General features: G+C 41.3%; 1 protein-coding gene across 3 annotated transcripts in view; it reads left to right on the top strand.

Annotated features, from left to right (window-relative positions):
- LOC118363658 (neural cell adhesion molecule 2-like) overlaps positions 1 to 24,308 on the top strand; it is a 393,776-nt gene that overhangs the window by 310,664 nt on the left and 58,804 nt on the right. For all 3 annotated transcript variants that reach the window (XM_035744742.2, XM_035744741.2, XM_035744743.2), the window contains exons 6-11: positions 2,302 to 2,419; positions 6,597 to 6,766; positions 14,362 to 14,507; positions 17,957 to 18,107; positions 21,447 to 21,634; positions 21,915 to 22,011. In XM_035744742.2, coding sequence (XP_035600635.1) covers positions 2,302 to 2,419; positions 6,597 to 6,766; positions 14,362 to 14,507; positions 17,957 to 18,107; positions 21,447 to 21,634; positions 21,915 to 22,011 — 870 coding nt within the window. The remainder of the gene's footprint in view (positions 1 to 2,301; positions 2,420 to 6,596; positions 6,767 to 14,361; positions 14,508 to 17,956; positions 18,108 to 21,446; positions 21,635 to 21,914; positions 22,012 to 24,308) is intronic.

Genomic DNA, 24,308 nt, shown 5'->3' on the forward strand with positions numbered 1-24,308 from the left:
AGGTCCTCCGAGAGAGAGAAAGAAAGAGATAATTAGAGAGAGCACATGTCCGGTGGCCAGTCCTCTTCTGGCTGTGCCGGGTGGAGATTATAACAGAACATGGCCAAGATGTTCAAATGTTCATAAACAACCAGCAACAGTGTGTGAAAACCTTGTGAAGACTTACAGAAAACGTTTGACCTCTGTCATTGCCAACAAAGGGTATGTAACAAAGTATTGAGATAAACTTTTGTTATTGACCAAATACTTATTTTCCAACATAATTTGGAAATAAATTCATTAAAAATCCTACAATGTGATTTTCTGGATTTATTTTCTTCTCATTTTGTCTGTCATAGTTGAACTGTACCTATGATGAAAATTACAGGCCTCATCTTTTTAAGTGGGAGAACATGCAAAATTGGTGGCTGACTAAATACTTTTTTGCCTCACTGTATTTTACACCATTTTAAAGATACATCCAGCCACAGTGTTTCAAAAAGGCTTTACGACGAAAGCAAACCAAACGATTATGTTAGGTGAGTGCCTATTCACAGACTAACATTTTTTTCCAGCCAAAGAGAGGATTCACAAAAAGCAGACATATAGATACAATTAATCACTAACCTTTGATGATCTTCATCAGATGACACTCATAGAACTTCATGTTACACAATACATGTATGTTTTGTTCGGTAAAGTTCATATTTATATCCAAAAATCTGAGTTTACATTGGCGCCTTACGTTCAAAAGTTCCAAAACATCCTTTGATTTTGCAGAGAGCCACATCAATTGACTCATAATACACATTGCTGAAAGATACAACTGTCATGCATGGATTTTAGATGCACTTCTCTAATGCAACCGCTGTGTCAGATTTCAAAAAAGCTTTACGGAAAAAGCAGACCATGCAACAATCTGAGTCGGCACTCAGAGCCCAATCAAGACACAAATATATCCGCCATATTATGCAGTCAACAAAAGTCATAAATAGCAGTATAAATCTTCACCTACCTTTGCTGATCTTCGTCGGAATGCACTCCCAGGACTCCCACTTCCACAATAAATGTTTGTTTTGTTCGGTAATGTCCATCATTTATGTCCAAATAGTTACTTTTGTTAGCTCGTTTGGTAAACAAATCCAAAGTCACGAAGCACGTCACTAAAAGCAGACGAAATGTCAAAAAGTTCCGTAACAGTCAGTAGAAACATGTCAAACGATGTCTTGAATCAATCTATAGGACTGGAGAATTCCATTGTCTTCAGAAGTGCGATGGAACAGAGCTCCCTCTCATGTGAATGCGCATGGTCAGAGCATGTTCAGCTCATGGCAGACCTTACTCATTCCCTTGTCCTTCGTCCCCACTTCACAGTAGAAGCATCAGACAAGGTTCTAAAGACTGTTGACATCTAGTGGAAGCCTTAGGAAGTGCAACATTACCAATATCCCACTGTATCTTCAATAGGAGCTGAGTTGAAAATCGACCAACCTCAGATTTCCCACTTCCTGGTTGGATTTCTTCTCAGGGTTTTGCCTGCCATATGAGTTCTGTTATACTCACAGACATCATTCAAACAGTTTTAGAAACTTCAGAGTGTTATTGCTATGCTATTTTAGATATATAATACAAATGCTTAGAGAACAAGATTTTGTTTAACAATAATAACAAGAATACACCTACTGCTTTCATATAGGCTAACCAGCTAGGTCTAGGATAACAGGGTAAATGCAATCTACCACTGTTAGCCTGGTTAGCTAGCTAGGCGTGGTTGACTTGCTACATGCTGGCTAACACTATTAGCCTGATTAAACAGCTAGGCTAGGATGACAGTCTAAATTCTAGCTCAATGTTAGCCTGGTTAACTAGCTGGGATGACAGGCTAAATGCAAACTACCATTGCTAGCATGATTACCTGCCTACCTGTCCCTTGGAAGACGGCAGAGTGACATTACAATGTCCCATTGCCCCTCTAACACAAGCATTGACCATGCACAGTAAATCACTTGGTGTTGATGAACGGTGGCGAATTAACATGTAGAATCGTTTGGAAATTTGAAAAAATGGCTGATATTCTATGGTCAGAAGCAATAGCATGACCACTCTCTGCACAACCACTGTGCACGGCCGACATTCGTGTTGATCTGTCTTGTTCTTAAGTCACAACAATGACTTCATTAATCTTCATTTGAAGATGGGGTGGGGAAGGTGAAAATGCTAGTTGCCTGTGTGCATATTGTTTCACTGCCACTGTTTTGCTCTCGCATGTGTAATTTGATGAAGTTCTCACCACTAACTGTCATCTTTGTCTTGTTCCTATAGTTCCTCCTGTGCTGTCGGTACTACAGCAGTCATTCAATGCCACAGCAGATTACCAGGAGTCAGTGACTTTCACCTGCACCACATCAGGATCCCCCAACCCCGAGGTCACCTGGCACAGGTACAGTTAGCCCCCTACACACTACGTCAGGGTTGTGTTCATTAAGCACAAAATGGAAGAACACAGAGTATGCATTACCTGATCTTCAATAAGAAGCCATTGATTTCGTTTTACATTGCAAAACGATTTGCAACCTTGTGACCTAATATACATGATTAATGTGTCCTATTCATACATCTAATCTTCTTCATACGCTTGTGGCTTGGCAAACCAAATGCAATCCACCTTTTCGTTGACAAAACTATTAGCCAACCAGACCACAAGCTCAACCACATTTGGGGTATGTGTTGATTCATATTATGGCGATGTCACCAAATGTAGTCTGGTTTATACAGTTGAAGTCGGAAGTTTATATACACCTTAGCCAAATATATTTAAACTCAGTTGTTCACAATTCCTGACATTTAATAAGTAAAAATTCCCTGTTTTATGTCCGTTAGGATCACCACTTTATTTTAAGAATGTGAAATGTCAAATAATACTATAGAGTGATTTATTTCAGCTTTTATTTATTTCGTCACATTACCAGTGGTTCAGAAGTTTACATACACTCAATTAGTATTTGGTAGCATTGCCTTTACATTGTTTAACTTGGGTCAAGTGTTTCAGGTAGCCTTCCACAACCTTCCAACAATAAGTTCCTCCTGACAGAGCTGGTGTAACTGATTCAGGTTTGTAGGCTTTCTTGCTCGCACATGCTTTTTCAGTTCTGCACAAATTATCTATTGGATTGAGGTCAGTGCTTTGTGATGGCCACTCCAATACCTTGACTTTGTTGTCCTTAAGCCATTTTGCCACAACTTTGGAAGTATGCTTTGGATTGTACATTTGGAAGACCAATTTCCGGCCAGGCTTTAACTTCCTGACTGATGTCTTGAGATTTTGCTTCAATATATCCATATAATTTTCCTCTCTCATGATGCCATCTATTTTGTGAAGTGCATCAGTCCCTCCTGCAGCAAAGCACCCCCACAACATGATGCTGCCACTCCCGGTTGGGATGGTGTTCTTCGGCTTGCAAGCTTCCCCCTTTTTCCTCCAAACATAACGATGGTCATCCAGCAAAAAGTACGATCTTTGTCCCCATGTGCAGTTGCAAACCGTAGTCTGGCTTTTTTTATGGCGATTTTGGAGCAGTGGCTTCTTTTTTGCTGTGCGTCCTTTCATGTTGTGTCGATATAGGACTCGTTTATTGTGGATATAGATACTTTGGTACCTGTTTCCTCCAGCATCTTCCCAAGGTCCATTGCTATTTTTCTGGGATAGATTTGCACTTCTCGCACCAATGTACGTTCATCTCTAGGAGACAGAACGTGTCTCCTTCCTGAGCGGTATGACGGCTGCGTGGTCCCATGGTGTTTATACTTGTGTCCTATTGTTTGTACAGATGAACGTGGTACCTTCAGGCATTTGAAAATTGCTCCTAAGGATGAACCAGACTTGTGGAGGTCCACAAATGTTTTTCTGAGGTCTTGGCTGATTTCTTTTGATTTTCCCAAGAAGTCAGGCCTTGAAATACATCCACAAGTACACCTCCGACTTGCCAAAACTGTAGTTTGTTAACAAGACATTTGTGGAGTGGTTGAAACACAAGTTTTAATGACTCCAACCTAAGTGTATGTAAACTTCCCAACTTCAACTGTATATCACTGTTACAGACTAGTGCTTTCTTCAATGTCCCAATGTTCTAAATGACACACGCACACACACACTCTTCACAAGCCAGTGCTGTCGACAGACACTGTAAACGATGACATCGCGTTGACACTGTGACATGTCCTTCTAGAATGTGCCGCCATCGTTACCATGTGTCACATTAGTCATACCTGCATCAGTTAACATGTTACATCTAACACACTCATTCATTCATACAACAGCTGTTGCATATATCCTGAACCTGAGTGACACACTCATTAGGATTGTGTTCATTAGGCACCAAATGGAAGAAAACACTCTGAAACAAGGAGGAACCACTTGGGCTTGTCCAATGAGAAATGCAAATGTTTCCTCCATTGCAAAACACTTTAAAAAACTTTTCATTGTATGCCCTAATGAACACAACACTGTTATCCTGTTACAGATGTAGGATCTTAATTTGACCAGTATTGTCGTAGCAAAATAATCCTGCAGGAACGGGATTTGAGTGTTTAGTCCGTAATGTTGCTTGTCCGGTGACTAGGCGATTAGGTGGACCAAAGTCAAAAGTGCAATACTGTTACTGTGTTAGTGAAGGTTTTCAATGAATTTATGTAAATCATAAAACTCATCTGCAACAGATCCTACACCTGTAACTTTCGTAAGTTAATGGCTTGTTCTGCCCTCTTCACAGCAACCCCCTTTTCTCTTTCTAGATCTGTGTTTCCCTTCCTCTCTTTCGCAAAAGACCCCCAGCCTTTCCCGTTATTATGTATATTCCAGTGCTAGCACACCGGATTCTTCTGGTCAACTAATCATCAGGCCTTTGATTAGTTCAATCATGTGTGCTAGTGCTGGAATAGATGTAATAAGTGGAGTGGCTAGAAATACTTGAGGAGAGAAATTAAACTTTAGAGGGTCTCCCAAATGTGCATTCATGTATATGCTGCTCTTTCAAATGCTAATACAGTTGTGTGGGAGGAATTCATACATGTTGTGTGTATGTCAAAGGTCATTTTCAACTTTCAGAAGAAAAGTCTGAACTGTGCATATAACCTTTGGAGTGGCTCCAAATATAACCGTTTTTGTATTGGCTGTGGGAAGGATTTTGACTGACAATTTGTTTTGTTCCCCCGCCTCAAATTCACTCTTGTAATAGCTTTTCTATCAATGGGAGAGATGGACTTTTAATCGGCCATGTAATTACGGAAAGCAATTGAAATGTTAAGTCTAGGTTTATCCTGTGAAAATTATATCTCGATGTGCCTGTGCCTTGCACCACTGGCTTGCCTAATTGCTCCATGTAGACTGTCACACTGTATTGAGTTCAAATAAATGGTTTAGAAAGCTCTGTTTTTTAACCATCCTGACAACCAAGCTTGACTCTGTACTGTGGCCGCATGTGACCACATCATCGTACACTCTTAGAAAAAAATATGCTTTCAAGAGTTCTTCGGCTGATCCCCCTTTGAAGGACCCTTTTTGGTTGCCGGTAGAACCCTTTTTGGTTGCCGGTAGAACCCTTTTTGGTTGCCGGTAGAACCCTTTTGGTTGCAGGTAAAACCCTTTCTGAGGTAAAACTCAGGGTTGTGCATGGAACCAAAAATGGTTCTACCTGGAACCAAAGAGGGTCCTAACAGGAACCAAAATGGTTTCTCCTATGGGAACAGCCGAATAACCATTAAGAGTGTACTGCCCTCTTTGTTCCACCTTGAACACTGCTCCACACTGACCACAACTCAACCCTGACCGTAACTCCATCCTGACTGCAGCTTCACCCTAACACTTTGATCATCGCTCCACACGCTGACCACAGGTCATCACTGACCTCAACTCAACTATGTCCATTTTGTTCTCGTCATCATGACAACTGCAATCTGACCACTGTGCCACAATAACCATAACCATACCCCCCTCCCTCCACCTCACACTGGTTTGCAAGACTGCACTCATAACCATTCTGGTATTAATGGTATTAAGGAGCTAGAGGACACCTCTTTCTTTCTCATCTTCTTTCTCTCATACACCCTCCTTCCCCTCCTCCCTCAGTTACATTTCCTGTTGTGGTGTGTGGTGTTTCCACCTGGCTGGCTGGTTGTGCCTGCTTTCAGTCAGTCATAGACTCTGATACGGCCAGTGTAATTTCCTGTGCCTTAGCGCCCTGCCCGCTCCACAGACCAGCTTGTACGTACACACACACAGTTCTTCATTTCCTCCCTGGCTCCCTCCAGCCTTATTACTATACCTCAGTGTTTCTCCCAGTCCACTTTCAATTATCCTCCCTCTCTCTCGCTCTCTCTTTCCTTGAGAGACGGAGTTTTAACATCATTATAACGTGTGTGGGGGATGTGTGCGTGTGGTTTTGGTGGTGGTGGTGGTGGTGGTGGTGGTGGTGGGGGGATATACGTATAGAGATATACGTGTTTGATCTCTATGTTTGCATGTGTGTGTAGTTGAATTGGTTGTGCACCTCTAGCCTATATGTTTTTATGTGTATTGTACGAATTAATCATCTCTACCTGTACTGTCTCTCTGCACACAGGAAGGGCCAGCAGTTGGAAAGGTCAGAGCAATATGTCCTCAACACCATGGAGGCAGGCAGGAGTACCCTGACCATCCGCAACATCATCCAGGGGGACGGGGGCGACTATACCTGCCGAGCCACCAACAAGGCCGGGGCAGAGGAGAGGGAGCTCTTCCTCAAAGTGTTCGGTGAGTGTAGCAGCATGTTCTTCGTGGGCATCCGTACTTATGTTATGACACTCTCAGATTGAATGAAACATGTCAAATGGTCTTGCGTCACATTTAATAATTACAACCAACATATAATGTCCTTCTCAGCCATCTTAATGTCGTCCTGCTACTGTACCTGGATTTTATCTGGTTATTTGATTCGACCAGAACCAGAATTGGACCTATAGTTGATGTCATTTTAGCATACCCATTTACTTTGGCCTATAGAAATCAAAAGTTTTTCTTTAGATTTCTATAGGTATTAGGCACTTTAACATGTTTACTGTGTATTCCTTGATGTTCCTCGGAAGTGTAAAGTCTTGGACCTTTTGCACGTCTCTCTATGAATAATGGATTGGAATGAAAGATGCTGCGTCTTGAGAGTTACAAACTGCAAATTCCGCCATAGGCAGTAGGCACTATAATAATCGACATGTTTCCTGTGCATTATAAGCAACATATTCCAACATAAGCTACATATTCCTGAGTATTACCAAAGATTTTTTATAAATAACCCAAGATAGACCACAGCCTGTTGTTTCCAATGAGAACAAATAAGTCATAGTGAGCAGAACAAGCATGGAGGGGGCAGAACCAAGCATGAGCGTTCTAGAACAGGGCTCCCCAAACCTGTTCCTGGAGAGATATCGTCCTGTAGGTTTTCACTCTAACCTTATTCTAGAGCACCTGATTCTAATTATTAGCTGGTTGATGGGTTAATTACAACTGGAGTTACAGCGAAAAACCCACAGGAGGGTGGCTTTCCAGGAACAGGGTTGGAGAGCCCTTTTCTAGAATGCATTTCCATATTTCCATTAGGGGGAACACATACTCTGTGAAGAGTACGTGTGTAATAACTATATCCTCCCTTTTTTTTACTTTTGCAAAAGGTAAAATCGACTTAATTTAGTCCACTCTGTTCGTAAAAGATTCTAGTTTTGGGAACAGAAAACTATATTGCGATCAAATGTTTAAACAATGAGAACATTTGCATAATGTCGGCCAAAATCCATTTTGTTCCATCTGCCGGCCACTGGGCTGCTTCTTATACATCTGTAAATCACCATTGTTCTATTTGTCATATTGAGTGGAAAACAAACAACCAATTCCTATTCACCAAGGAAAAATATTATTTCAGAGGAAAACAAGATGCCACTTCACTAGTTTTGGGAACAGAAAACTTATTGCGACAAATCTGAGAACATTTGAAATATCTTTTGTTCCATCTGCCGCTCATTGTTCTATCTGTGTTATTATGAATACATATTGATTTGAATATAAGGTGTTTCGTCTTGAGCGCAACAAACAGCCAATTCCTATTCACCAAGGAAAAATATTATTTCAGTGGAAAACATTCACCATACAAATCGAATCAAAGTTTATTTGTCACGTGCGCTGAATACAACAGGTGTAGACCTTACAGTGAAATGCTTACTTACAGGATCTAACCAATAGTGCAAAAAAGGTATTCGGTGAACAATAGGTAAGTAAAGAAATAAAAACAACAGTAAAAAGACAGTGAAAAGTAACAGTAGCGAGGCTATATACAGTAGCGAGGCTATAAAAGTAGCCGGGCTGTTTGAGGTAGTCTGTACATGTAGATATGGTTAAAGTGACTATGCATATATGACTATGCATACAGTTGCGTACAGTTGCCACTACCTCAACCAATCATCCAACAACTTGAATCTAATACAATTCCAGATTTATTGTACAGTCGGTGACACCCTGTTCATAAACGTTTACATTTAGATTTTCATAAAACTGCCAGCATATTTCCTCCCTGATTATTCTGATGGAGCTCTTTCCTCTTTAAGAACATATGTGGGGATTTGTGATCTAGTAGTCATCAAGATCCTTTCAAGGCCAAGGATCCGGTTGTTCTTCAAAATGCACATTTTAAATTAACAAGTTAGCAGAGGGCTTGAGTTTTGTTTCGCAAAGTGCGGCGTGAAACACAGATGTAAGGTAGTTTTATTACCCCTGACAGTTGAGAGAGCAGGGGATGAAGAGAAGAGAGCCCGCAGAATGCTGCACTGGCTGACATCTGGTCTACCATGAAACATCAATTTATATAAGGGTCTTTTATATCATTTTTAATTTATTAATAATAATAATTGCTTTGTTTAAAAAGTAACGATACTTTGGGGATTTAATTTTCATTTAACCTAGAGTGAGCGAGAAAAAGGCAATTCTTGAACATGGGGCGAGACATTCTCACTCATTTGTATATAAAGCCGCCAATAATTACATTTGGAGGATTCTAAATTAATATCTAAAGGTCATTTTCCATTAGGATCTGTGAGAATATCTGAGAATATCTAAGGGGCTTTTATATATTTCAAAATGAATTAATAATAATAATAAACAATATTTTGAAGATTTCGTTTTCATTTAACCTGGAGTGAGTGAGAAAAAGGCCCTTCTTGAACATGGGGTGAGACATTCTCACTAAAGCCAGTTTGTTATTCATAATTATTTATTTCTGGAGAAACCTAACTTGATTATTTAGCAGACATCACTTGCTTATATTCAGTCAACACATATATCTTAAGAATATCATGAAATATTAATTTAACATTTTCGTTTCTCCATGCTTGTCTCAGAGCAGCGTGAAACGGTGCTGAAATAGATGTCAACAGTAGGAAGGCTATTTATAACAATATTTTGGAGATGATTTTGTTTTCAGAAAAACGAGCAATTGTAATCTGTATAAAGGCCAAAATAATATTTATAAAGGACAAAATATAGACCTGCTAATAGCCATAATGTTCTGTAGTTTCGACCCAATGATTCGTCTGACGAACAAAGACCCTCGCGTCCTGCAGGCCCAGGCATGGATCAAAGCTGGCAAGACATTCAATGACGTCATCTTCACAGTCCAACCAACTGTGGCACGTGAGCAATATGCTCAAAATTGCTACAGAAAATAAGGAAGAAGATGAAGCAAGCCAAGTCCCAAGTGACCGCTCAAACTCCATGTGTGGGTGGCAATTTCTCGCCAGGGACCAGGCCCATATTTGATTTTTGATGGTAAGTTTGGCTATTTACAAAGCAAAATGTATATAAAATATTGTAGCCTACACCTCACGGACAGTTATGTATAATAATTCACTCTTGCCTCCTTTTTCAGGTATCGTGGCTCGTGATTTCTTTGAGGAACAAATCATCAAGAGATATGCTAGACCCTATGTCAGAGTGGTGTTTCTGGGACCACATTGTTTCTTTCAAGGTAGGATTATACTAATATTTTGTTATATTTAGGCCTATTTACCTGTATATTTCTATTATTGTACCTAATGTTAGCTGTTAGGCTAAATAAATAAAACATCTTCTCCAAATGCAGACAATCGCCCAAAACGCATTTGCCGCCCGGGTTTGCATTACAAATGAGGGCATAAACTGGGTCAAGACGCCAGCGAGTAAGAGTAAGTAGAGCTTCATGTAGTTAAATAAAGGTGAAATAAATAAATAAATATATAAAATATTTCTTTAGTGGCAACTGTATTTCTTTCTTTCTCTACATGTAGGTCTCCTGACTTAAACCTGATCGAACTTGTTTGGCATCAACTGAAAACATTAATCCGTAACTGCCAAGCCGACATGCAAAGACAAACTGGTCAAGGCCATCAAGATGTTTTGGCTAGAGAAATTGACCATACAACAATGCAACAAATACACTGATCATCTCATCAATCAAAGAGGTGGGGTTTCAGGTGTCTCCGGACCCGCTGTCCTGTCATGTGTTCCAGGGGAGCCAGAGCAGCGAACAGTTTTGACTGGGCTGAGAGGGAACTGTGCTTCCTCAGTGGTAGGGAGGCGAGCAGGCCAGAGGTGGATGAACGCAGTGTAGTTTGGAGGTACTGAGGTGCCGTTCCCCTCACAGCTCCGTAAAAGCACCATGGTCTTGCATTTGAATGTATGCAACAAATTTCATCTCATCAATCATCTCACCCGTTATTTTATTGTAGTTTCAATAAACATCTGCATTTGAATGTATTTTTTCTCGTTATTTTATTAACGAAAGCATAAAGATGTTGATGAAGAAATACTGTACTGCTGTTTTGAGTTAGAAATGTAACAGTTGAGAGTACTTAAGCATCAAATACATTACAAGTTGAGGGATTTTCACAATAGTAGCCGGGCTATAAAAAGTATATTGTCCTGCTAATAGGAAACATTTGCATGATGGGCTACACCTGCTACAGTACTAAAGTACACTTGTGGAAAACAAGTGTTTGAAAACCTGTTTTCAAAATGACTCCAGTTGACCATCACTACAGTAAATAAAAACACAGCATCTTGTTTACATTCTTTATTGTAACCACAATAAAGATACAAAATAATTTGTATAATTTGTCATTTCTATCTACCTTTCCAATTACTTTTAGAGTTTGCTATTTACAAATGTTTGCTTTTCATTATTAGTTACATTGTTTTATACTTTTTTCTTTAAATGATTGCTTTTATGTAGGATGCTACATTTTTAACCAGTTGCAATTGTATGTAGGCCTAATAAAGAAAACCCTACTTCTAGAAGGCTGTTAAGCCTCATGGCCTACCTGAGCCAGTAAAGTTATTTTATATAGGTCTAGGCGCCAAAGAACTAGACTCCATTTAAACCCTCTTGTTGTTTGTAAAGTCAAATTAAAATGAAGATTATGGTTGAAATGAATTGTTTGGCTGCTGTAGGTCTTCTCCATCTGTTGGTGTGCAACATTTACATAAGTTAGTTATATTTTCAGCACCAGCCACTGTTCACCTCCTATTGATTGTGCTGCGGTTGCCAGTTGTTTTTTAAATGTAACCTTTATTTAACTAGGCAAGTCAGGTAAGAACAAATTCTTATTTACAATGACGGTCTACCATAGCCAAACCCGGGTGACACTGGGCCAATTGTGTGCTTCTCTATGGAGCTTCCAATCATGGTTGGATGTGATACAGCCTGTTTTCGATCCAGGGACTGTAGTAAAGCCACTTGCACCGAGATGCAGTGTCTTAGACCGCTGCTCCACTCGCGGCCAAACCTGGATGATACTTGGTCAATTGTGCGCTGCTCTATAGCACTTCCAATCATGGTCAGACATATGCTCCCTGCTTATTTCATGACATTATTATGCAGGTCTCAGAGCAAATAGCCTGGATTGTTACTCCCATCTCGTTCCTCTCCCTATTCCACGCATCATTCTCCCCCTGAAGTGGCTCGCTTGTCGGCGTTCTGGCAGGATATGGCAGCACCTTCAGTTATGCGTCAAGTATTCAGCATAGCAAGTTTGTATGAAGGTCTGGTTATTCACAGGCAAATAGTAATATGTTCTTAACCGCTCTGGTGACAAACAAACTTTTCTGCCCTGTTTTCAGTCGTCCACATGGCTGGGGGAACCTCTTCAGATTAATGCAGATGAAGGGAGTTAGATATGCATAGGAAGTGTAGTGTACTGTTTTTTTTCTTCTGTAAATATGAATTACAAATCATTCTTTACTTAAATCATGTTTCTAGTCTATTACATAGTTACAATGTGTAATCATTGATGTCCCAGGAGCAGGAGTGGTAAACACTGTTGAAGTGTATAATTGTAATACATACATACAGCACAGCAGTTTGATACACCTGGTATTGGATATGACCGGAAAAAAACTGGCTAAATAGCGATTTTCGTAAATTAACTCGTAATATGCACAATCATTTATTTGTCTCTACTAACATATTCCTCTGAATTATACATTTTTTTATTGACTCGTTGTGACATTATTACTTACATTTGCTTCCACCGTAATGTTTTGTCAGCCATCTTTGCTGAAGAAAGTCACCAGCGACGGGTGGCTCGCGTTGAATTAGTCTTTGGAACCACTCAATATGATTGGTCAAATATAAATCTTGGGACCCAAAATGCACAATGAGTACTCTACCTCCCCCTTGTGGTGGTTTGGAGCAATGAAGCCATAGCATTGGGTATCTCAAGCTCGCAACTTTTAAAGGAGGAACCACTGTAGGCAATATTGAAATGGGAAACCAATCTTCATGTTAAAAAAACTTGAAGCAAAAGCTTATTTTACACAATAATGTGTATAAGAGAAGACCTTGATGAAGCTATTGGCTAAATGCATTCCATTGTGCTACCAAGAGTTGCTTAATATCTTTTAATCTTCAGGTTGCTCCACTGAGCAGTTATTCGTCTATAAAGGAGAAGACACACTTGCACAGAATTTACCATCTCTTTACCAAGCTTAAGCCCATTCCCATATCATATTGATAAATACTATCATATTTAATTTGAAGGGGGTAAGATATTGTTCATCCTTTACAGCAACTTTCCCACCCTGGAGTGAATCATAGGCTTCATCTGTGTATCGCTGCTTGGTTCCCACTAGGGTCTCTGGGTGTAAATACAAATGTGTTGTAGTACTTGAATCAGGTCTCAAGGCCGTGTTTGAAAGTATTTAGCTTACCTTGAGAAAAAAAAAATATCCACTAAAATATTACTGACTTATTTCCGTCAAAAGATAATTGTTTATGTTTCCATTTTTGGCTCTTAAAGGACTGAGCTAATTTAACTACTAAGACTATCAATTAAGAAAATAAATGATTTTGTGTTTGTATGTGTGCGTGCGTGCGTGCGTACGTACATGTGCATGTACGTTTGTGTGTTAGTGCATATAGGCATATGTGTGTGTATGACCCTATTACGTGACAAGCTCTAAATCCCCTTAGATGGCTCATCCACCCTAAGGTTCACTCTTTTTGAAATTACAAACAACTTCTTGATCTCGCCAAGATAGCTTTAAAAACCAGACACACTTTTGGCTTATTTCTCCATTCACTTCCATTTCTTCACAGTTTACAGCCCTTGCTACTTTACTTTACTTGTACAGGTTGTCATTTCTTTTTAATATTGCACACTATTTGCCAATGACACGCGTGCCGTTCGGGCGCTAGCTTAGACGGCCATGTCTGAGAGATTGACTTAACGGTGAGCGGATCTCTACACCACAGCCACAATTCCCCACTCCTTAATGCTGTTTATCGGGTGCGCTCAGTATTTAAAAAATGGTTTGTCTGGGGAAAAAAACGATTTTGAAGAGAAAAGGACGAGTATAGGTGTTGTGAGAAAGAGGTTGTAAGGGAGTAGGGAGACTTAACTCAAAGTCCTGGTTGTCTGTCTGGTTGTCAGTCTTGGCACGGTGTGGACAGGGGACTCGACTATACCAAGGACTACTTTTTCTCGAGGCTATAAACTGTGATGCACACCCCTTCTTTCAGAAGTGGAAAAGTATGATTCTGAGCAGAAGATTTAGATCGTAGGGCCTCAATAGTCAAGCCCAAAGTCGTCTATCCTCCAATACATGGTTTTAGCACTAGGCGTCTGTCTAAAATTGTCGTTCTCTTTCTCCTCATCTCACTTTCTTAATTTCACTCTGACTCCCTATCTTTCTCTCTCTTTCTTCCCCCCTCTCTCTTTCCCTCTATCTCTCTTGGTCCCTCTCCTGCTCTCTCTATTTATCTATCTTGGACGCTCCCCCCTTATCCCTCCCTCTTTTTAAATTTCTCTCTTTCTCTCTCTCTGTACCTCCAGTCCAGCCACACATCACCCAGCTGCGTAACGTGACGGCGGTAGAGGGCAGCGCCGCCATGATCTCCTGCGTGGCTGAGGGGGAGCCGCTCCCTGAGATCTCCTGGAGGAGAGCCAGTGATGGTCAGAGCTTCGCAGATGGAGACAAGGTAACCCTGGGCTGTCACCTGCTCTTACTTCCGCCCTCCTTTTCATTGTATGTTGCCTACTGTTGCACTCTACTGGTACCCGTATCACCCTTTCTAGACACATACAGTCCCACGCAAGCAAGCATGCACATAGACACACACACACACACACACACACACACACACACACACACACACACACACACACACACACACACACACACACACACACACACACACACACACACACACACACACACACACACACACACACACACACACACACACACACACACACACACACACACAGACAAGGTAACCCCGTTGTCCATGCTTTTACTGTCCACCTTCCACTTACTGCATTCTGCCTGCAGTCACACAAAGTACCGTCCTCAACCCTCTCTCACCCTTTATTTCTTGCACAGACCAGATGGCCGGTATTAACCAAGAGCACGTCTGAGGAGAATGCTCACCTTTTGACGATGGATTTGACTGGATCATAGAGTAATTCTCAGTACCAAGACATTTTTTGAGTATACGTTTTGTGGGCCCAGTAATTCCAACATCTCCTTCCTCGAGCTCTTTAGAGGCACTACGTTATATCCACCATGCAATAAGGTATATGTGAAGTAAAAGATTGTTAATTGTGTTACTGAACAAAGAGAGAAAGGTAGGCCATAGGGTAAGCTACCTCATCCAAAGATTGGTTATACTCAACAGTGTATCATGGTTCGATGCCATTGGTGACTCATTTGAAACAAAACCATGTTGTATACGACTAGGATGTTTTCAATGAAGACCATTCATCTCTGAGATTCTCGGAGCATACATTGTGAAACATAGTGCCTCAACATACAAAGGTTAAAGAAATGCTCTAATCATGGCTCAGAGTAAACAGACAGCTACCATGTGTTTTTCTGTCATTGTCTCAGTAGCCGCCGAGCACTAATGCTTTTCGAGAGGCACCGCATTAGCAAAGATGGCTTCTGCTTTCCCCGGGAAAAAGGTCAATGGCTGAGATAAATGAATGTGTGCGTTGGCGTAATCCGCTCAACTTGATAAATCAAGGCACCGAATGAGAGTAAATACTTCTTTGCACGTTGAGGCAAATGAAATTATGGAAATGTGAGTGCCGAACAAACTTGGGCTTTGTGTATACTGCTTCCATGTTCATTTAGGTGAAAAGCTAGTCGCCGCTTCTTTCAATCTGTATATCCAGACACAGCCAGCGTGCTGCTCTCTATTCTCTTATCCAGTACCATAAAACGTAACTCCACTACTTTTATGTCGGTTTTGTTTTGTCTCCTTTTTGCCATGTCGCTAGCCAACTAGCGCATTTGATCCTCATTAAAGCAAATACAAACCAAGCAAACTAGCTGAGAAACAGTGTACGCTGACTGAAAGTCAATGATACATAGTAACACAGCATTGTGGGTTTCTGTTTAACCTGTTTTCTCTTCTCAATGCCACTGGCGAGGTTATGCTAGCACTAGCAGCGAGCCACTGCAGCTCCCCATTCACGACAGCTTAATAAGGTCTTACAGCGAGACGACACTCCCAAGGTCAACAGCCACTACCACTGTATCTTAACTGAATGAAGAGGATAAGGAAAGATGATGCATCTTGTTTTAACTGATCCAGAGCCAGCACTAATACCATCGGAGAGATTTGCATGGGGTTACTTAGAGTTCAGCTTTGTAGATATCTTATTTACGATCATGTGTGATCATTGCAGGGTGTAGCAGGGCATGTCCAGAGAGGGCTTCCACTGATCTGCTCTGCTCGCCATCTTTCATCTTCCACCTACCTTTACCTCTCTCTCTACCGATCTCTCCCCTTTTCCTCTTGCTATGTGGGCTTGATGTCTCATTCTCTCTCTCTTTCTCCCTCCGTCTGTCTGTCTGTGTCTGAGTGTGTGCTCCTGCAGTGCCTCCTGTCCATGTCAACTCCTCTGCACTGCATATCAAACAGGCTAGTGTCTCAGTCCCTCCCTCCCTCTCTCTCTCCCTCCTCCCTTTTCTCCCCCCATCGCATCCCTCCTTCTCCCTAGAGAGAGCATCCCTTCCTCAGCCAGTGGAACCTGGGAATAAATAACCCACATCTAGGAGAGAGAGCAAGAGAGATAGAGAATTCATAAAGCCCAGAGTCAGCATTCTCTTCCTCTGGCAGATTTGCTTTCTGCACCCCCCCTGTTTATTTGACAGTGTTTCTATTCACTCCAAATGCAATGTCCAGTTCCACTCCTGAATTGTTCAAATGGACTGTGGAGGGCACCTGCTGTATATGTGCAGTAGCACACTGTAACCATCCTACTGAATGCACCACTTTCATAGCCAACCACAATTATATTAAAAATAATTACATTCAAGGTAAAATAGGATCAAACCAACTTTAATCTACACAAGTGACGATTCACGCGAGATCAAACCAACTGTATTATACCCTTTACCACTCCTTAAAGGGAGGCCTCTAACCTGGCAGTAGCGAGAGACTGTGTGAGCTGAAATGACTGCAAGAGACCTCACAGTCAGGGCTAATACGACTGAGGCATTATAATCGGCATTAACAGCTGGGGCTGGATATGCATCGATTGTTTAGGGAGATCTATAGAGTGGGTGTCGGAGTCAGTGTGAGTCTGCCACATCTGCACACTGCAGGTGCGAGCTCTCAGGAGACACAAAGGCTCAAAACGGAAGGAGAAGGGAGGAAAATGACACAGAGATGTTCCCAGAGGGTGGAGAGATATCTATGGGCCAAATTGGCATGGGAACTCCAGGGGTTACGAATACTGGGCCCAGTCCTGCTGGTTTCTAACCCTAGGACTTGATTAATCAATTGCAGTTCATATCTGCTTACGGAGTCAACACAGCTAGCACAGCTGAGTACAAATAGTATTTGTTTTCTTTCAAATATTAAAATCACCAATGGACTAGTCCCAAAAGTGCAAACCCCACCCATCTGGCACACCAGACAGGCTTGATCAAACTCTCAAAGTATTTGAAGAACCCAAAATATCTCCTTTCTAAGTGATCATGCTGAGCCAGTTTGTCTTTGTTAAGTATCACTGACGATTACAAGGAATGATTGCTGCCCCCAATCTAATTGACCCTTGGCATCAAATTGAGACCATCTGTCTTCACAGTTCTCTATCTAATTATTGCAAATCAATTGATAGTCAATCACATTAATCCTAGCCTGAGGCGTAAAACTGACTTTACATCAGATACTTGGTTTGACTGAGTGTCAGGGGGATTTAACAGTTTTGAAGGTGTGTGAGTTTGTTATGGAGTAAAAGGTCAACAGAAAAAAGTGTATGTGTGTGGATGGAGTGGATAAAGCAAATTCTTCACATGAGATGTACAGTATGCAATACATTCACGATCCATTTGTGTGTGTGTGTGTGTGTGTGTGTGTGTGTGTGTGTGTGTGTGTGTGTGTGTGTGTGCGCGCATGCATGTGTGCCTGCACAGAGCCAGGATGGGCGTGTGGACGTGCGGGGCCGCCATGGCAAGTCCATGTTGACCATCAGTGGGGTGAAACTAACTGACTTAGGCCGTTTTGACTGTGAGGCCCTCAGCAGGATCGGGGGCCACCAAAAGAGCATGTTCCTCGATATCGAGTGTAAGTACAGTTTGAGAACAAAAACACACATGCCTACACAGATACAGTATACACACACAAGTTTGCACATCTGCACAGTATACAAACAAAGGGAATGGTGCACAGCCGCTACCTCGCTTTTTAACCAAGGTGCATGAATTGAGGCTCAAACTGAAGTAGAGATAAGATTCTCTATTGGAGGACAATGGAATTTAATAAAAAAAAGCTTCTTCATTATTACATCTAAAACCAATACAACTTGTTTGCACAAGCAAAGCATCAAAACCACACACACAAATCTGCTGACTTGTAATATTCCATTGTTAAACAGTGTTTCTGTTTTCCCTTTTTAGCAAATGCTAGATTAATCACAACAGAGTTGCCTGCCCCCCAGAAAGGCTAAGTAGTAGGAGGATATCCTGCTGCATTATTTATCCCCCCCCCACACACACACACTTCCTGGTGAAATAACTGCTTCCTCAAGTACTCTAATAATAAGATTAAAGCTAAAGATCTCACCATCTCATTTCAGAACACAGTTCAATTCAATCCAATGGTGCTTTAAACATTTGATGCATACAATCACATATTTGTGATCATTGTTGAGTGGCCCCTGCCGTGTACCATTGCAAATATGTGATTGTAAACAGTAGCAACAGAACATCTGATGCAACAAACGTGTCTAAACATTTGTCTGAAAGCATCTAAAAAATGTTTTGTACTGATGGGAAATAAATGTCTTCACAACTTTATTTCTCAATTTCACTTTTTATTGTAAAAGATAAATGCGATCTTCATCATCCAAACATCACACGAAACACATCGACAGCCAAACTCATTCCATAAACTAGTCTAAATAACAGGTTACGCTAACAAAAAAACAAAACATAAGTTAGCGACCTAAAAGTTAGATTTGTTTACAATGTCCCACATCTCTGGTGAGCACAAGGGAGAAATGTAATACTGTTTAGAAAATAGCTGTGTGTCAGCTAAGCTAACAGCAGCTAAATACTTTATGACGGCAGCCATGTTTGTTTGTTTGACAAGCGAAAACTCCGTAATCCCAGAATGCCATTCATTATAAGACACAAACAAACATAGTCAAAGAAGGCTGTGCATATTGCCTGAAAAAAAATAGAAGCACATGACTTGACAAGTTGTTTACCATTTTTAACAAATCACAAAGGACACAGATGATCACCCCAAATACAAGCCTACAAGCCTAGCCTAGCCGTAGCGCGAAAGCTAGACAGGGACAAAACTATTTTAGAGGGGTTTTCAAGTCCATGGGCTGTAGAAATGGGGGAAGGTATTGTGTGGAGATATGATGCAGAAAATACTACTATAATGGGGGATTTATCAATAAATGGGGAGCAAACACGGGAGAAGTTTATATGCTAAATAAAAATAAAACCCCTTGAAAGGGGGGTCTGAGCTGGCAACCATGAGTTACCGTAGTTACAATCTGATGCCGCATTCAAAACAACTGGGAACTCAGAAATCTCAGACTTCCGATTTCAATGCGTTCAAGACAACTGGGAAGTCTGAAGTCTCTTTATAAAGCTCCAACTTTCTGACCTGAAATTCACTAATGTCATGATTTGATCTCGTATTTTTCCCAGTTCCCAGTTATCTTGAAAGCACCACAAGTCAGTCGAGTGAACTATGCCCTCACTTCATTTTTTTTACAACGTCTTTGGTCTGACAGACGCTTACGTGACAACCAGAATGCATTGTATGATATCAACAAACATGGCGGCACACATAGCTGGCAAATAGCTTAGCATTAGCTCATCATAATCATTACACATCATATGTGTCCATTAAATCTATGCAAGAGTTGTATAATGCATGATTTGTCACTAGTACTTCAAAACATGAATAAAACAGTAAATACATTACATTACATACATATTGTATGCTACAGCAGGAATGACAACACAATATACAGAAAATAAGGAACTTACTTTGATAGGAATGCACACGTCCAAAGTTATTATCTGTGAATAAACAGCAACGAAGGCAATGCCCGCGCCAGCCAGAAACTGTGCCAGGTGGGAAAAGTTTGTGCGAGACCTGTTCTGCCTTGAGATGTGCAATGTCTTCATACTTGATCTGGGGGAAAACTGGGGAAGTGCTTGGGCTCTCGTTGAAGAGAGAAGTCTGTCCGGCTCAGTCTCAAACATAAATTGTCACCAACATTGAAATGGGCTACTTCTTATGTGAAGGAATGATGAGGCGTAGTGCACCTCCATTCAATCTGTTGTTAGAAAATAAAACTTGTTAGAAAATACAAAAAATTTGACAAGTTGAAACAGCCTATAGATAATTAGCAGGCAGCATGCCTTGGTTTGAGGGCAGTGTAGGTTAACTGTCTTGTTGCGTAACAACCACATTTTGGAACAGTGAGTGGATTCTGACATCACACGCATAAAAAACTCACGTTGGAGCGACCATTTGAGATATTTGGAACTCGCGTGAAAGGCTAATGGCATGAAACACACATGTAATAACTGCACCTCAAGTAGAGATGCAATAAGCAACTATATAGACCCAGGTGTCTGTCTTTTCTAACAAACTTGCTATAAGTGGCACCCTTTGAGGTGAGCATGCATGACAACACTGCCCTCACTTTTCCCACGCCACCCTTGGCAGTGCCACACCCTTAAAGCAGTGACCCATCAAGCCCTCCCTCAACACATGACAGTCAGAAAGTAGATGGACAAAATAGGCCCAAGAGGTGTGTGACTGAGCGTAGCAGCGGCGGGAGCTAAGCCAACTGTCACCGCAGAGCTAATTAGTTCATTTATTTAGTCTGTGGCGGGACGAGAGGAGGTAGAGGCACATCCTCCTTTGTGACAAAGCGCCAAGCATCAATCTCCCTAATGGAATACTGCGAGCAAGCATAAAACAGACCATAATGCCACTCTACTGACTACTGGATGAATGCAGCATCGAGCAGTGATGGCAAACGTCCCCCCAATGCAGTGGGGGGATTGTTCATTAGAGCCCATCCAGCTCGTCACCCCAGATTCATACACACACACACACACACACACACACACACACACACACACACACACACACACACACACACACACACACACAACACACACACACACACACTCGGAAAGAGTATGGTAATGGAGATCTCTCGCCCAGCATGAGGTGTCTTCAATTAAGTTTAAGCTTCCTTTTAACTTTAGCGAGAGTGTATTGAGGCATTCATGAGACACCCTTTTCACTCACCCAACAACCCATCTTTTGGATTTTTCATCTCAGATTTTCTGGCTGTTTCTTATTTGCCTGGTTTAGCATGACTTGGAAGCTAACCGACCAATCATGTTGTGTCTTGGATAGACATGCCCAAGTTCCAGACCAACCAAACCATCTTTTACTCGTGGGAGGGCAACCCAGTAAACATCAGCTGTGACGTCAAGTCCAACCCGCCCGCCACTATGCTGTGGAGGAGAGAACGCCTCACCATCTCAGCCGAGGGCACTGCCAACACACGCATCCACACGACCGACAGCAAGTCCCTGCTAGAGGTGGGTATAGGAAGCAACAGGGCACCCACCGGTAACAATCTAACTTCAGAAATAAAAATCATCCCCAGCTTCCAAGTGGTCTATTCAACTCCTTTCCTCTCCTCTGCATCTCTTCCCTAGGTCATTGCCAACTTATCTAGTAAAATAAGGGTTGAATGAAAGAAACAATTCTTTATAATGGCTAAACTAGTGTGACCCAAAGTCTTCACTCAGTGTAATGCCAGTGTCATTGTATTGACTTAGCTCTGGTCTCTGTGCTCACTCAAATGTTTGTCCCTAGGTCACCCCAGTGTCCGACAGGGATTTCGGACGCTACAACTGCACGGCCCGGAACAACATCGGAGTGAAATACCAGGAGTTCATCTTGGCCCAGGCAGGTAAGTGCTGGCCTCCATAAAGTAACCAATCCTCCCTCATTATAGCACATTGGACTTTTTTGATATCATACATATGGAATCGGGTAAACCATGCACCTCAACATATCAAAGTTCATTCATCAATCAAATAGTTCCAACTGTGTATCATCCATGTGGCATGATTGACCAAATATCGCCCCAATCATTCAATTAAATATCTAGTGCTGACCAAAGCAACAAAGTGCCACTTCATATAGTATCTTCCAACTGTTTTGCACCCCTCTCTCTCTCTTGTTGTTGATAACCTCATTGTTTGCTGTTACCATGGCAGTAAATCCCATAACCACCCCCCAACCTCTATTTAGCCTAACCTAATCTCATATGGTTCTCACTGATTTAACATACTGTAGCTCCCCCTATTTACTAAAGTACCGCCTAAGTACGGTTTATGTTGAGATAATACACATTCTAACTATTCAACTTTAGCGACTTGTACGACTTATTTGGAACGTTTGAGAATCAATTGTTGAATCTGGTTTTGTGCACAGACCTTCATAGCTCAAACTTCCCTTTGTGTGTGTGTGTGTGCGCGCGCACATTTATACTCGTGTGTTTGTGTGTATGCTGCATATCAGTGTGTACGTGTGTACGTGCATTGCTGTCTGTGCGTTTATGCTGCTAGTGTTTTCCAACTGTTTTGCACCCCTCTCGCTCTGTTGTTGTTGTTGATAACCTACTTATTTGCCATTTCCATGGCAGTAAATCCACTGAACCCCCCCACAACCACCCCCCAACCTCTATTTAGCCTAACCTAATCTCAAATAGTGCTCGCTGATTTAACGTAGTTCCCTCTATTTACTAAAGTACCCCCTAATTTATGGTGCATAGAGCAGGCTAATATAAAATAACACAGTCCAATTCACTTTAGTCCATATTCAATTACTTTAAACACACGGCCTTTTAGAAGTAGAATTCTGAGAAAAAGGACTTACAATGTAGTTTTAAGAGATATTCTTCCACACACACACCCATATAGGTATGCATTTTTCGCATACATGCACACACACATGTCGGAATACACTTTTCAAACACACAGACACCTTTACAAACTCTCTCTCTGTCACACACACAGACACAATCACTAAAGGAAAGTGAACAAGTCTTCGCTCAATTAAGATTCAGATCTCTTTCCCTTTATCGCAATGAATGGAGTGTCGCCACATTGTGATTAACAAACCAAAAGACTAAAACTGAGGTTTGGGGATCCATGAAGTGAAACAATGGGTCCTTCATACACACTCTCCCGCCCATCAGTTGGATTCAGCTTCAAAGTCTGATCATTAAAGAGAGAGGAAAGTCTAGTGTAACAACTCTAGATTGAAGACTGTGAGCCAACTACCCCGCTAAATGCTAACACTTGATTCATGATCAGTTCATTCCTATGGAAACCGTGTCGCAGCACTAACAAACTTATACAACTCCTTGTAGAATGTATGCACACATGACTGTAAGTCGCTTTGGATAAAAGCGTCTGCTAAATGGCATATATTATTATATTATGTAACTTGAATGATATTATGAATGTTACTGATGCAAGTAAATGGCAGGTCATAGTTGAAAAGTCATGCATTATCCCTGATTTTAAGAAGTTTTGGGCCTGAATTCACAAAGCCTTTCAGAGTAAGAGTACTGAACTACTGTAGGATCAGGTCCACCCTCTTATTCATTATGACTTAAAAGGTTAAATCAGATCAGTACTCTTACTCTGAGATGCATCGGGAATATGGTCTTTGATGTATTACTCAAGATACCATGGGGTTGTGCCAAGTTAAAAATGCAGTATTATAAGACTGTTAAGGATTGACTCTGATGGCTGAACTGCCTATACCCACAGTGTTAGCAAAGACAGTTAAATTTGTCTCCCTTCCCACTCTAACTTTGTGTCATATAGCAACAGAGATTGAAAGAAATACAGTTTATGTGTAAATAATAACTTGTCGTTAGATACACATTGTAACTATGCAACTTTTGCAACGTGTATGACTTATTTAGAAGGTATCTGCTGGGTTCTCAGAATCAATTGTTGAATCAGGCTTCGTACATACACATTCATAGCTCAATCTTTGCTTTTATCCATATGGTTGATGGTTTCCCTTTGAGTCTCTGTGTGTGTGTGCACATGGCCTTGTGTGTGTGTGTGTGTGTGTGTGTGTGTGTGTGTGTGTGTGTGTGTGTGTGTGTGTGTGTGTGTGTGTGTGTGTGTGTGTGTGTGTGTGTGTGTGTGTGTGTGTGTGTGTGTGTGTGCGTGCGTGCGTGCA

The sequence above is a fragment of the Oncorhynchus keta genome, chromosome 30 (assembly GCF_023373465.1).
Source record: "Oncorhynchus keta strain PuntledgeMale-10-30-2019 chromosome 30, Oket_V2, whole genome shotgun sequence".
Lineage (NCBI taxonomy): Eukaryota > Metazoa > Chordata > Actinopteri > Salmoniformes > Salmonidae > Oncorhynchus > Oncorhynchus keta.